The 15,325-nt window shown below is 32.8% G+C and overlaps 1 protein-coding gene across 1 annotated transcript in view; it reads right to left on the bottom strand.

The window, feature by feature from the left end:
• The window catches only part of LOC102894600 (rab proteins geranylgeranyltransferase component A 1), a 140,789-nt gene that overhangs the window by 12,449 nt on the left and 113,015 nt on the right, over positions 1–15,325 (bottom strand). Inside the window, 1 exon segment of the mRNA XM_025048785.1 lies at positions 2,434–2,532. Within this exon segment, the coding sequence (XP_024904553.1) occupies positions 2,434–2,532 (99 nt within the window).

Raw genomic sequence — 15,325 nt, 5'->3', positions numbered from 1 at the left:
TAGAGATCTTTGATGTTCTTAAAGGAGCCTGGGAGGTAAGGCTCTTGGAAGTATTAGTAAAACTGCTTCTTAAGACACAGCATATGTCAAAAGCTCTGGCTGATACCTTACACGTGAAAAAGTAAGAAAGAGAGAGAAGAGAGGAAGTATCTTCACAACCCTAATGGAATTTCTCAGCTGCACTGGCAAAAGTACTGTATTTGAGAAAGGAACATTATCTTTTACAATAAACTTCCTTGTCTGGTGAATAGGCTTTCACAAAGGCTTATGAAGCATAGCACTACACAGAACGTAGAACTCAAATAAGAAGAAAAAAATAAACTCGAATAATGTTATTCCTTTGGCACGCATTTTAAAAAACATATTTATAATGCTCTAAAGCATAAGGTTTCATATCAATGTCAAATAAGCAAAACAGTAATAAAAGCCATCAATCTGTAAAATTAGGGGCTTCTGCTAGAGAGAAAAATGTACTTTAATGTATTAAAAGTTCATATTGCTCATAAAGTTCCTTCTTACTCATTTAGGCAGGAAAATGAATTGAGTTCTCTTCTCCAGGTGACTTTGCCTCTTTGACCTGCCATGGCCCAGTGCTCACTTTATCTGGTGATTCATTTTCAATAACTCTAACAGTATTTGTTCTGACATTTTAATTAAAATATGACTATTACCTCATCCCGATGATAAAAAGGCCTATGTATCAGTGAAAACTAGCTTTTCAGTGCCTCAGTGCACCTGAGGACCCTTCTGAGCACACAGTTCTTACTAAAGAATTTCACTCAGGTTTTAAACAATATATCATTTCAAAACAGGATCACTTTAACCATTAAGATTAATGTTTTAAAATCTAAAACACATAGAGGATGCTAAGTAATGAATATGTAATTTCCCTAACTTAACTTTTTAAAAACAAAAATTAAATGCATTTCAAAAGTGAAGAGCAATGATACAAGATTCAAATTTAGTGGATTCTTTATGATTACCACGCAATAAAAGAAACAACAAAAAAATATTAACAACTTTAGAAATAAAGAAGGAATTCAGAGTTTTTGCAAACAAGGTAATTAGAGCCAACGATAAAACTATGATTCCACATTAAGTTTAGGAATTTTATCATGTACCATAACTCTGCAATCAAATTTTTAACAATAATTAAAACATTTACATGAGACTTTCCAGTGAAGGAAATGTAAATATGAAACAAATTAAATTCCAAACTAAAGTAAAATTTTAGATTGGGCTTTTATTTAGGCAGCTTGGAAAGAAATTGATTATATTGCTATTAGCTCCACAGAACCGAGCAGTTTTATTTTCTTATATAAATATAAATGCCTCTCTATGCAATATCTCTGCATTAAGAAAACAAATAATACACTTATGAGATGAACTGAAAGAAAATAACAGGTAGGTGTAAATAAATGGTTTTCTGAACAAATGTAACATCCAAAGAAAATGAAGATATATGAATCAATGAGGAAACTGGCCATAATTCCAGTGGGCATGCAAATCATATAATGAAAATCACCATTATTTCATAGAAATGAAGAAGATACACCAGTCTATTTTTTGATCACTTACATACAAAATACATTACAATTTACTCCATTCACAACTACAAAAGCTAGCTTATGATGTGGGAGAAAAGTTTAAAAAGCTGTGGTTGATTTACTTTTATTGATTCATTTTTATTAAATTTATTGGGGTAACATTGGTTAATATATATATATATGTGTGTGTATGTGTATATTATATATGTGAGGTCTCTGAGCAGAGAAGTAGAGAGAGGTGGCGGAGAGAGAGAGAGAGAGAGAATGAGAATGAGTCATGGTTGTAAAAATATTTTTTCACCATGAATAAGCAGCATAGTAGCATATATATTTGAGAGCTAAATATTTATCAGATCACTAGCATGCTATGCATTAAAAGACAATTAGGAAGGATTCCTACATTTGTCAATTAATATTTTAATCTTCTCTCAGTTGAACCAATGTTTTTTTGCAAATGAAGATAACTTTTTCTGATAAAGGAATACACGCTCTTTGTACAACACCTGTAAATAAAGAAAATTATAAATAAAGAACAATTATAAATTGTTCACAATCCTGGAAAAACTGAGAGATTTCCTGTATTTTGCAGTCTTTTGTCTATGCATGTATGTACACATATAAATGTACATTTTTGCACTTAATTATATACGTTGTGTGTGTGCTGTGTATTTTTCCTTTACCTCTATACAGTGAATATTTTCCCAGTTTTAGGAAGAGAATGTGCTCAATCACCCTAATAAAACATGTAAGCACTGTTACTGAATACTTCACATTTCAGTTCAGGATGCAGAAACCTTCATGAGATATTTCAGACGAGTAAAGTAGTTACTTTACCTTTCCATCATGAATGCTGTTTATGATTATTGAACATAATTATTGTTCTTACCTATCTCCGTTTCAGCATATGGAGTAAACAATTTCTGCACAACTGGTTCTAAATCTCCTCTTGCTGTTTCAGAAGATGTGCAAGTCAAATGAACCAAATCTGTTTAAAAAAAAATATTTTGAGTTCCTGCTTATCATGAATTTCACTATTAACTCCCATTCAAGGCACTAAGCTGGTGCTTTGGGAAATAGAAAGCTGAGCAAGTCACAAGTCTTGCCTTCATGGAGTTTACAATCTAGCGATGGGGGTCATGTAAAAACCATCACAATATGCTTATGTGCATTAGCTAAATAGCTAAAATATATGTTAACTAATAACTAAGAGAGAATACCCTAAGACCTAAGAAGAAGTAGCAGTTGATTGTTCAGTTTGTAAAACTAGCAGAGTAGAAAGGCTTAGGAAAGCATTTATTCATGGAAAGAGCTTAAGCTATCTTTATAATATTCCCAAAGAGGGTGGATAAAGAATTGCTAAGCAAAATAATTATGTTGAAAAGACTGAAAGTGAAGTATTTATTTACCTACAGAACATGCTTCATATTAGTCAGACAGAAGACTCCATTTATACAAATTTTACTGATAAGTTAACAACAAATAATCTATTAATTATAGGATCCTCTAAGAAACCTTTTGGGGGAACACTGTTGGCTTAGTTTGAATCATACATAAACTTAAAAGTCCATAAAATGGTACAAGTTAAAATAGTCTATAATACTTTCAGGAATTGCAAATCACTTCCTTTTGCATTTATAGATTCATGAGGCTTAGACCTCAGAGAATATTTGGGTTAGACAATATCATGTACTAAAAATAGGCCTTCATAGAAGTGAAATACTGTAATCTAATTTATTTAGAATGCCTATACACAGAGGTAAAGGAAGGATAAAAAGTTCTATGTATTGAAAGAAAGAACTAAGAGGATCTCTAAATAGGAGAAATTCTTATGGTCCTGGAAGGGCTTGGGGAGGGATAAAATAATGGCAGAAAGAATATATTAGGAACAGTATAAGTACTGAGATATTCTTTCCCCTAAAACACCTATAGAAAAGTATTCCCAATTCTTTTCTAAAACTTTATTTCAGACTACTAGACATTTTTTTTTTTAAACCCAGGAAGGTAGTTCGAAGTTTATCATGAAAGCCAATGTCAGAATAGGAATCTCATTATTAAAATTCATTCCACATTCAGCTACTCCAAAATACATCTAAGCATAGATTGAGAAAAACTTAACAACCATGTGAGCTAAAATAAAATTACACAGTATATTTTTCCAGGTTCACCAAAGAAAGTGATATTCTAAGACAGTTCCTATCTTATGTATGGCCTAATAAAAGATCTATCTTATTTAAGCAATATTTTTATATGAGTGCAACAATGATTCTCATTGATTCTGGGATATTGTAGGATGTATGGTACTAAATACTTCAAAATGTATAAAACCTTCACAATAAAATTTTTCCTAATTAGCTTAAATATTTCAAATGCTATATAACTTTGATGGGAGGGAGTTTAAACTCCCCAGATAATCGAATTACAGTAGGTATAGAACTACAAAGGCAGACACTGGGCAAAATGGCGTAGATGATAGAGGCTTTGTTCATCTCCTTTTGGGACTGCATCAAAGTTTGGACGGAAACATGGAGCAAACAGCAAGCAAAGTCACCTGGGGTCTAGATGAACAGAAGCCCTACAACTAGGGAGAGAAATAAGAAATCACCCTGCAACAGTAGGGGGTAGGAGGGAACGAGGATGCAAGGCTGCCTGGTCCCCAGTGGCGGAAAGGGACAGAGGCTAACAGCTGCAGATGTTCCTCTTATAGGAGCTGTGACTGCGACCCGACTTCACTGTGACAGACTTGCTTTCTCTGACAGCACCAGCGCTGGGTCAGCAGCTTGGGGGTCACCAGGGACTTACAGGGGACACTGAGTTGTCAAAGTGAGAGCTGGAGGTGAGGCTTTATCCCTGGCAGAAATGCTGGTGGTACTCATTGTTCCACTGTTGTGCCCTCCCTCTCCCAATGTGAGAAGCCAGTGCTGCCATAGCTGAGACATCATCAAACTGGATAACAGAGGTGACTCCGCCCAGAGGATTTCCTGAAACTCTGCCTCCGCCAACTTGCAGTCCCACCCAAGCCACATCCAGGTGTGTCCTTGGCGAGTCAGGTGCTCCTTGCTGAGCAGTGCCAAGACTCACACTGGTGGCAGCTGACCACAGTTTCTGGTGTGGTTTCTTGAGGCAATTATAAGCACAGCATCTGTGGATTGCTTGCTGAATCTTAACAGGTGGCCCTGGAGGGCCACAGGTTGGGGCTAAACTTGGCCTGCAGCTGAACCCCTCTTAAGACTGTGACACTGGACACCTACTACACAAAGCCCCATTAATAAGATCGGGAGGCTTAGGAACTTTGCTTAGTACATAGAAATAGACACAGAAAGGCAGCCAAAATGGGAAGACAAAGAAGCAGAACTCATATGAAAGAACAGAGCAGAGCTCCAGAAAAAATGGAGGCAAGCAATTTAAAAGATGCAGAGTTCAAAACACTGGTTATAAGGATGCTCAATGAACTTAGGGGAAGTGTAGATAATTCAGTGAGAACTTTAACAAAGAGATAGAACACGTAAAAGTGGAAATGGAAATTATAAAAGGAAACCAGCCAGAAATGAAGAATATATTATCTGAGATGAAGAGTATATCAGAGGGAATCAACAGAGTGAAAGAAGAAGAGGAATGAACCACTGATACAGAGGATGGGGAAGCTGAGGACACCCAATCAGAACGGCAAGAAAAAAGAATCTAAAAATATTATAATAATTTAAAAAGCCTATGGGACAAAACTAAATGTAACAACACCCATGTCATAGGGTACTTGAAGGAGAAGAGGGAGAACAAGAAGCTGAAAATCTACTTGAAGAAATAATGATGGAAAAATTTCCTAATCTGGTGAAGGGAATAAACATACAACTCCAGGAAGCCTAGAAAATTCCCGAAAAGATGAATCCAAGCAGACCCTCACCAAGAATAGTATAATTAAAATGTCGAAGGTTAAATACAAAGAAAGAATCTTAAAGGTAGCAAGAGAAAAGCAGTTAGTTATCTACAAGGGAGCACCTATAAGACTGGCGGCTGATTTCTCAAAAGAAACTATGCAGAACAGAAGGGACTGGCACAAAATAGTCAACATGATGAAAACCCAGGATCTACAACCAAGAATAGTTTATCCAGCAAAGCGATATCATTTAGAGTCGAAGGACAGATAAAGAGCTTTCCAGACCAAAATAAAGGGGGAAAAAAAAAAAAGAAAGAAAAAACAAGCAAAAAAACAAAACAAACAACAAACAAACAAACAAAAAACTAAAGGACTTCTTCAACACCAAGCCAGTATCACAGGAATTGTTAGAGAGACTTCTTTAAGAAGAAAAAACATGTATCAAAAACAGGAATAAAGAATGGCAATAACTACATATCTATGAACAAGTACCTCAAATGGAAAAGAATTAATGCTTCAACCAAAAGATAGAGTGGCTGAATGGGTAAGAAAACAAAACCCCTATATATGCTGCCTACAAGAGACTCACTTCAGATTAAAAGACACACACAGACTAAAAGAAAGAGGATGGAAAAAGATATCGCCTTGATGGACCTAGAGAGTATTATGCTCAATGAAATAAGTCAGAGAAAGACAAATATCACATGATTTTAAGTACATGTGGAATCTAAAGAACAAAGTAAATAATGACAACAACAAAAAAGGAAATAAACTCATGGATACAGAGAATATTTTGAGGGCTACTAGATGGGAGGAGGTATGGGGACATGGCAAAAAAAGGCAAAGAGATTAAGAAGTACAAATGGATAGGTACAAAATAGTCATGGAGATTTAAAGTGCTGCATAAGGAAAATAGTCAACAATGTAACAAATATATAAAGGAGAAGAGGGGTACTAGATTTAGTTGGGTGATTACTTTGCGAGTTATATAGATCTCTAATCACTATGCTGTACAACTGAAATTAATATATTATTGAATGCCAACTGTAATTAAAAAAAAAACTAATTGAGAAAAAGTTCCCAATAAAAACAATACTGTATCGAATACTAGAAATTTGCTACTAGAGTAGGTTTTAGGTGTTCTTATGACAAAAGAAAAAAAATAGTGACTATCTGAGGAGATATGTTAATCAGCTTGATTGTACTAATAATCATTTCACTATGTATGTGTACATCAAATCATGTTGTACACCTTAAATACAATTTTTACTTTAAAAATGCTATGAAGTAAAAAAAAAATATTAGATAATAGTGAGGTATCCTCAAATATCTTGTTTCTCTATCAGCTTCAGTTAAAGCAAGCATCTATTTAGTGTCATGAACATTCAGAATACTGGCTACAGCAGCAGCAATCTAGCAGTAAACAGTGCTGAGTAATTATTGATCTGATGCTGGTCAGACTTCTAAATTCAATCTATTTAAAATTCAAATAATAAAGTTGCAATGAAAATATAAAACAAAAAGAACCATAAAGACAGAAATCCTTGATATAACACTCAAATGTCCTGTTTCTTCATCCCACAGGCTCATAAAATACCAACATTCATGTCAAAGTTCTCAATTTTCCAGTTTTCTACTCAATTAATGTGTACTAGGGAAAAAGGAAATGAAGAGGAATATAAATAAAAAAGTATATTTTGAAAAATATCTTAATGTTAAACTACTAGTTCTGTGAAACAGAATGTATAAAAGAAATACACTGGAACAATTATATCCTTATGTTTCCTAACGATATAAGAGGTTCAATTCAGGGAGTGCTAGTAAAAATTTTTAGTAGTGAAGTCAGATTACCATATTGTATTTAATGAATTTTATAGCAATTCTTAGAAGGAAAAATTAAAGATGTTCATAACCTGAATTCTAATATCTGTACCTTGATTCTGCTTATATGCTATATTATTGACTGATCTTCACATTTAAGATATAAACAGCTATTTTTTCTCCCTAGACATCTCGTTTTTCCTGTTGCCTATGTCCCTTCCTTGTATAGGTTACTCTGAATTCACTGCTTCTCTTTAAATCAGAGAGACTGTTTTTTTAAAAATTCAGATTATTTTCAAAATTGGTTTATTAATCTTCATATCTTTCTTAAGTCCTTTGTAAGGGCGAGTTTTAGAGTCTAGTTTTCTCTTTGTCAGATATAATTCTCACTTATAGTGAGTATTTAATAAATATTTGTGGCTGAAGATAATTTGTTCTCCGTCATGGGCAGACATTAAGTAATTATAGGCTTAAACAGACATGTGTGCACACAAATATATTTATGCATTCATATGCACGGGGGAAATTTTTTACTAGTTTCTTATATAAAATGTAGGAAATTATCTGATCAACCAGGACAGAGATAAGAAAAGTATCAATGGATAGTCCTCAAATTATTTAAGTCTGCCTGAGAAATACTCGCACTTTAATTTATCTATAAAATTCTCAAAAGATTTTAAGATTATCTAGAATTGACTGTGCAGCTCACCTACATGTGTCAGTCACTATGTCTGAAGTGTTATTTCATTTCGCCTATGTAACAGCCCACTGTTATCCTCATTTCTCTGGAGAGAAGAAAGAGGAACAGTAGAGTGAACCTGTTTTCCTTTTAGAAAAAAAGTTTAGCTCGCTGCCAGTGTTAGTTTTACATAAACATGCTTTTTAAGGCTGAAGCAAATCTGATTGGTTTTCAATGTAAAAATAAAATATAAAAACTGTTCTTGGAGTTATTTCTAAATAGAATTTGTTTCTAATCCTAATGTAACAGAAATGTGTATATAAATCAGATTCATCAAATGAATTTTAGGCTAACAGTTGTCTGAGAACTATGTTAACATCACACATAGGAATGCTACATTTCCTAGGATTTGACATTTTCAGCGATTGAGAATTATTATATTTTGTAAATGGAAATGCCACTACTAAAAACAGAATGCTATAAATAGAATGATGTCATTTGTTTCCAAAGACTATCACTATACTAGAGCAAGGTGAAAATAATAATGAAAGCAAGATATTTCGTGACAAACTTTGGGGATAAGGTTAGGACTGTATGTAATATGTGAGTTACTTTGGGGTAAATGCTGCAGCAGCAAGCACTGCCAGTGAGTATTCTCGGGGCAAATGGGAAATGGGTTAAGCAGATTTCTCAAAGTCATGCAATTAGTAAAAGGAAGAGCTGGGACTCAGAGCTGGAATTCAAACCCACCTGGTCTGACTCTAGAGTGTCTGCTCTTAGTCACTAAATGATGTTGGGTAATTGTAATAATATCCTGTAGAAGGTGCAGCCTGTCGCTTAAGGCAGCAGTTTTCAAACTAGGATGTATATACAAAGATACAAGAGGACTTTTCACTAGGTACAATGACTATAAGGGGGTCATCGTCCAGATGCCCAACTCAGCCTCCTTCCACTTTATTGAGCAATGCATTTCAATAAATTTATTTTAATGATCCTTTATCAAAATTATAATATACTAATTAGGATTTGATTAAGTAATAGTATTAATTGCTCAATCCAGAAGACATTTTTAAACATATTTAGGATCTAATTGTCCTAGGAAACTAAATAACAATAAAAAATTCTATTTCCATTTATTTTTTTTCAGTGGATGATAGTGGATATCAAATATCTCTAGTACTTAAATTCCATCTAATACATTTAAAAGAGTGATGTTACAGTTTTACTATCATATATCAATATTTATAATGTTAAAAACTACATTCTTGGCAAGTATTTGAATCTTATGATGAAAAATTATACATGGCAACTTATAAGGGGTTCAAGGGGTATAAAAGCAAAAATCTTGAAGACCTTAATGCATTAAGAGAATCACAAAACCAAATCTGTAGAACATGTTGTCACATTTCTACTAAAATTTAACTCTCTGTGTAAAAATGCTTCTTTGTATTCTGTGACTTTAATTCTTGTCCACAGGACTAACTTCCTCAATAAATGCGAAAAATGACCATAAATTAAGTCAAAAGGGGCAAGTGCTTTCCTAAAAGTATTACATTCATTAATACCAATTAACAACTTTTACTAAGATTGTGACGACGCAATAGAAGTGAAAATGTTACCCACCGGCATCATGTGAAATTATAACTGACTCAGAAAAAAATTTAATAATTATCTCTGACTCTACCATGTATAAACTATGTTCTTTTTATTTCACTTAGCAACTGCTTAAAGGCTTAATGGGCTAAAAGATAACAAAATGTGTTCTTTATCACAATTCATCTGTTAGCAATATACTTAGATTTCTGTTGACATTAAAAAAGCCTCGGTGGGAAATAAGCTTTAATTCATAGAATTTAAGGGTGATACTTAAAAAAATTCTGGTGAATGGAATGTCAGTCACAATCAGCACCACTGAAACAAGAGCATCTGAAATTCAGAAGGAGACATCACTCAACACAGAACTAGAAGAACACAGTTCTCTAAAACAGTCTCTCATAATAAGTTACTGCCCTCATATAATTTTTTTTAAACACATGAGAAGTGGGATTTGTACTCAGAATTTAAACAATAATAATAATGAGCACATTTAAAAGTGACAAGTCTCATAATGTACAGTAGCAGGGTGACACAGTAGAGGACCCATGGTTATATGGGTCTGGTAATGACTTTTGCTCTTTATATCTACTTGACCAATTCAGTTTATCTCTCTGGTCTCAGCATTCTCATGATTAAACAAAAGGGGTGGAATAAGTTCATCTACAAGACCTCTTTTTTAGTTCTAAAGTTTTATGAATCTAACTCCTTACTACTCATCAGCCATTACTCTTTCAATGACAACAGATTTTAAACCAAAAGCAGATGGCATTACAGACATGAATGTAAAATAGAAGTAAATGCTTGCTGAAAAAAGTAGGAAATCTAGTCCTCAAGCTTCTGAGATTATCACACGCAGTATTCATTCACTCTATACAGGTAGGCATTAATTGTTTCAAATGCATATAAAGAAACTTTATGTACGGGCTAGTTAACAAGTGCATTTTACTGTGCAACTTAACTAGGAATATACAATTTATGTATACAGGGATTATTGTGGCTCATAACTTGTCTTTCATATAGACATAAAGACCAAATGTAATTTATATAACACAGCCCAAGTAAGAATGTATGATTGTCAATTAGAGAAAAAGGTCAGAAACACATTTTCTTTACGGTACCAAGTGAGGAACTGAGTTTGATGGCATATGGGCACACAATTTGGTTTTTGAATCCAACTATGAAAATTTCCATAGTAATTACAGAGTCAGCTTGTACTTTCTCAATTAATGAAAAACATCTTGAATGTCAACTTGAGATCACAAGGAAAAATAACTTTACTTGTGAAATCAAATCCATGCTTCATGACAATACTAATTAAAAAAATTTATAGTCACATTTTCAAATAACAAAAAGTCATCAATTATTGTTTAAAATCATTATCTAAACTCATTTTTATGAAACGGAGATAACATTATAGGGCCATAAAAGCAGAAAAGATTATATAAACCAGTATCTACACAAAATTCTTGATTATCCATTATTTTATATGTATGTATACATATTCACATTATATATTCACATATAACCATATCACAGACAAAAAACATTCTGTAACATCAAAGCCCAGAATAAAACAGCTGTTACTGATGGATTATTTACCAAAAAAAAAAAAAAAAAAAGATTTCAAACTGCCTAGAATATAAGTACTATATAAAGAGTGTGAACTTAAATGTGAAATAAAAGAGCTGCAGAGATGATGTTTTGGCCATTTAAAAACAATTTTAAAAGAAAACAAATTCTGTATTAGCTTCATTTGGGATATAAGATGAGTAGAAAATAAAGATATAAGGTATGCTCTGAAAGATGAACTATGTGTATGAAAAATATGACTCATTCAGCTTTGGAAAGCACAAATGAATTTCAAATATTTAACAATCTCAATAACTTGAATCAAATAAGCTGAGGGGAAGAGAACTTAATTTGGAGATTTAAATATATATATATATTTGGAGATTTAAAGCATATACACACAAACATGTAGCATTACTACTTTAAAAAAGAAAAAAAAATAACTAAGCTAACCTAGAGTTGCTTATAAAAGCCTGACATTATTGCATATCAAGGACTTGCTACAGTGTATCAAAATACCAATTTAACTAATATTGACCTCTGTTTATATTGCAATTACGGTAATGTCTCACTATTCAGAGGTCTTTTACATACAACCAAGAACCAAGAAGTATACCCCTCTCATCAAAAAAAAGTATTTTCAGCACACAAGGTAGACGTTATAATGCCCCAAAGACTAACACAACCACTAGATCAGAACTTGATCATGTTAATATTACATTCAATTTCAACATGTTTGGCTATCTCATTTTCTGGCCCTCTGCAGATTATAAACAGTAAGAGGGAAGAGAGGTCAGTGAAAACTGCTGCCAGAAATAACATCCTGACAGCTGCATGAAAACAGCTGGAGAAAGACATAAAATGTAGATACAAGGAATGATAAAAGCAGACAGTGTAGGGTCATTTAGCATAGGAACAAATAGGCCTAAATACCTTAATAGACTTCAAGGGCATCACTGGATTACACAATGAATATAATAAAGTATGTTCACAGTATCCCTGTTATAAGACAAAGTTTAAAATGTTTCATATATTCAGTATTGAATGGCAAGGAAATGTATGAGACATGCTAGAAAGATAAATATTTAAAAAACTAAAAATTTCAAAACTAAAAGAATGCATTTCAGCTAGCCGAAGAATGTATTTAGGGAGGCTATATACACCCACTATGGGGTGCTAAATAAGTATTATTGATCAGTGTTTACATACTAATGGGTATTTCTAACTGACTTTCAAATCTTTGCTATCTAACCTCAATCCCACCGTAATGAAAATTCATTTAACAAATCACCTAAAATATTTTTATTCTGAACAAAAGATATTTCCGGTTTCCTTAGAAGGCATTTCTGCTAGGTACTTCTGGTCTGTATGCAGATCAGAAGTCTGCTTTTGGAGCAGGAAATTATTCTGAAATAAATGAGGGAAATCACTGGCTCAGCTTACTAAGACATGTCTCCAAAGGTATCCATCCATGTTTTGGAAGACATCTCTATGACTCCTAGAATTTTCTTTAACTCTGGTGATTGATTTTAAAGTAAAAACTAATATATATTGAATACTTATAAATGCCATACACTGTTCATATTAATTTGATCCTGATAATAATCCTGAGGTAGGTACTATCATTATCCCTATTTTATCGATAAGGAAGTTGAGGCACAGAGAGATTAAGTAACTTGCTTAAGATCAATCAGCTAGTATGTAAAAGAGCTGGGATTTGAACCCAGCCTGTGCTCAACTACCACACAATAGTGTGTCCTTAGAATGTATCCTGTTAACTGAACTATTTAGTTGCCTTGCAAGTACCTTTCATATATATCATTCCCATACCATATGAAGGTAAACTTCAGTGGAGCACTTATGGTTTTACAAGTTCTAAATCAAGCCAAATCTAAGGAAATGTAATATCCATGAAAAGTCATTAAACAGCCAGTGAAGGTGAATTTAAGGTATTTTAATGTCTTAAGCACATTCTTGGCCACATAAGACTTTAATGTAGCATTTGCTTAGCATAGAATGAAAAAAAAGTCTAAAACATGTAATTTGTAAAAAGAAAAATTAAAATTGTTGACAAACTGAAAATATTGAATTATATATTCTCTCATTACATGATGCCTAAAACATTAAAATAAGATTTTCTTTAATAAAGACTACAAAATGAATTTTATGTATTATACTTCACTGAACACAACACAAAAATTGAATAATGTTTAATATAAAGTACCACAGTATTGGTCAACCCTGAATTACACTGTAAAAGGTCACAAATTTCTACCCTGTTCTTAATGTGAAGTAAAAGCTGTTGATTCTAGAATGGGCGAATTTGAGCAGTAGCTACTGAACAGAGATAAAGATAAATGAAGTATTATTAGTCAACGAGTAGAAGTGTGCGCTCAGAAAGAATAACATAAAACCTTTATTAGGTAAGAGCAGAGTAAATGACAAATTTAAATTCCTCATCTTCTCATATTTAAGTGGAAGTAAAATACCTTTGAAAATCTTGAAAAGGAAAATAAATATTTACATATAGATTGCTATGGCTAGTAAAGAATGGATTTTCTAGATTTAGACATTAGTACGACTCAGTATTTAAAAGAAAAATTCCCATCTTTTCTCTCTAAAAGCCATAATTCTGTAATATGTCCAACAAGCTAATTTGTTCATGAATGTATCTTTAAAATGCATTTCTTTGTTAAACAACTGAACTATTTATCACCAAATTTCACATCATTTACTCTCTCTAAATTTCATTTTATTACCTATGAGGAATGGGTACAAATCACAAAGTCTAATTGGTATACGTTTTGATTATGTTTGATTTATTCAGGTATAACTGCATTAGTTACAATGCTTGCCAACATTTATCTTCAAGTGATTCTTCCAATAGGAAGAACAGTGAGTTCATGATTTCATCACTACAGCTTCAATTTTTAGGGCAAGTAGAGGAATTTAGTTTCACTCAGCTGGCAATACTGATTATATGCCTGTCATTTATACAAGGGGACCAAAGTCTAGATGTATTTGTCTACTTAAGTAATTGCTTTAAGGGAAAATAAGTCACAATGAAACCTACTTAATGATTAAAAAAATATTAAACTTATACAGTACTTAGAATTTATTCTTCCTAAATATTATAATACTTTCTTTTTTGACTTCTACAAAACAATGAACACATAGGTTATTAGCAGCTCAATAATGTAATTAGTATAGATATGAGAAATCCACAACATAGCTAACCTAGATATATAAAAACAAAAACATTCAGAAAGAATAGTAAAAAGTCTTCTCTCAAGAATCCTAATCGAGACAAATTCTTCTGTAGATTTTTTTTTCAAATATTAGTAATATCAAATTCTATCACTCCTCCCTTAAAAGGTGGGTTCTTATATTATGAATATTCAACATTTTCAGTTTTTAGTGCTTTACCTATGAAATAATGAAATTTTTCTGTTAAGAAATAATTACGTAAATTTAAAAAACCTGTTTCACTGTGTTCAGGATATGCTTTATTCAAAAGGTTCAGGAAAAAAATAAAAAAAAAAAACTTATAAGAGATTTAGAAGTAAAAGTAGTTAGGGAAGAGAACGACTGTGCAACATTGTAAGCTAAGAAATTTGCCTATAACCAGAGTTTCAAAGAGGAAAATAAATGAACAAAGAGGTTTGGATACATAAAATAAACACGGGGCACAGTCTCCTTTCCTTCCCGCCCCCCCTTTTGCTGACTTGAAACAGAAAAAAATCAAGAGAAAGGGAAGGGTGGTTTAAAGCCTTCCGTGATATTATCAGACTAGTTCTGTTTTAGAAGACAGATAAGCTAATTACCAAGAGCAGAACAACATACGGCTAGTTGTGACATCAATGACTCTCAATTAGGGCAGCAGCAGGAAAATACACCATTAAAGACTTTTAATGTCCAAATTACAAATTATTCCTGAAAGTCTGTGAAAAGGCACAAAGCCTAAGAAAAGGAGGAGGGAAAAAAAGAAGCCAAACTTTAATTAAGTAATAAAAGCAAGTGAATGACAAAAATGTCAGTTTGTATCTCAGTGTATTTCTTAAATCTTGTTATATGTTATATCAAAAATTAGCTCCATTATAACCATTAACTAGTACTTTTTAAATAGTGCATAGAAGAAGGCATACAAGATTTAAAAATGAACATGAACTTTACTCCTTTTTCTCTGGAACAAGGCAAAGTATAAATAATAAATTCAAACATATCTCCTTCATTCAATATTCC

The sequence above is a fragment of the Pteropus alecto genome, unplaced genomic scaffold (genome assembly GCF_000325575.1).
Source record: "Pteropus alecto unplaced genomic scaffold, ASM32557v1 scaffold1010, whole genome shotgun sequence".
Lineage (NCBI taxonomy): Eukaryota > Metazoa > Chordata > Mammalia > Chiroptera > Pteropodidae > Pteropus > Pteropus alecto.
The sequence above is the reverse complement of the archived record's forward strand: the minus strand, read 5'-3'. Positions and strand labels throughout refer to the sequence as shown.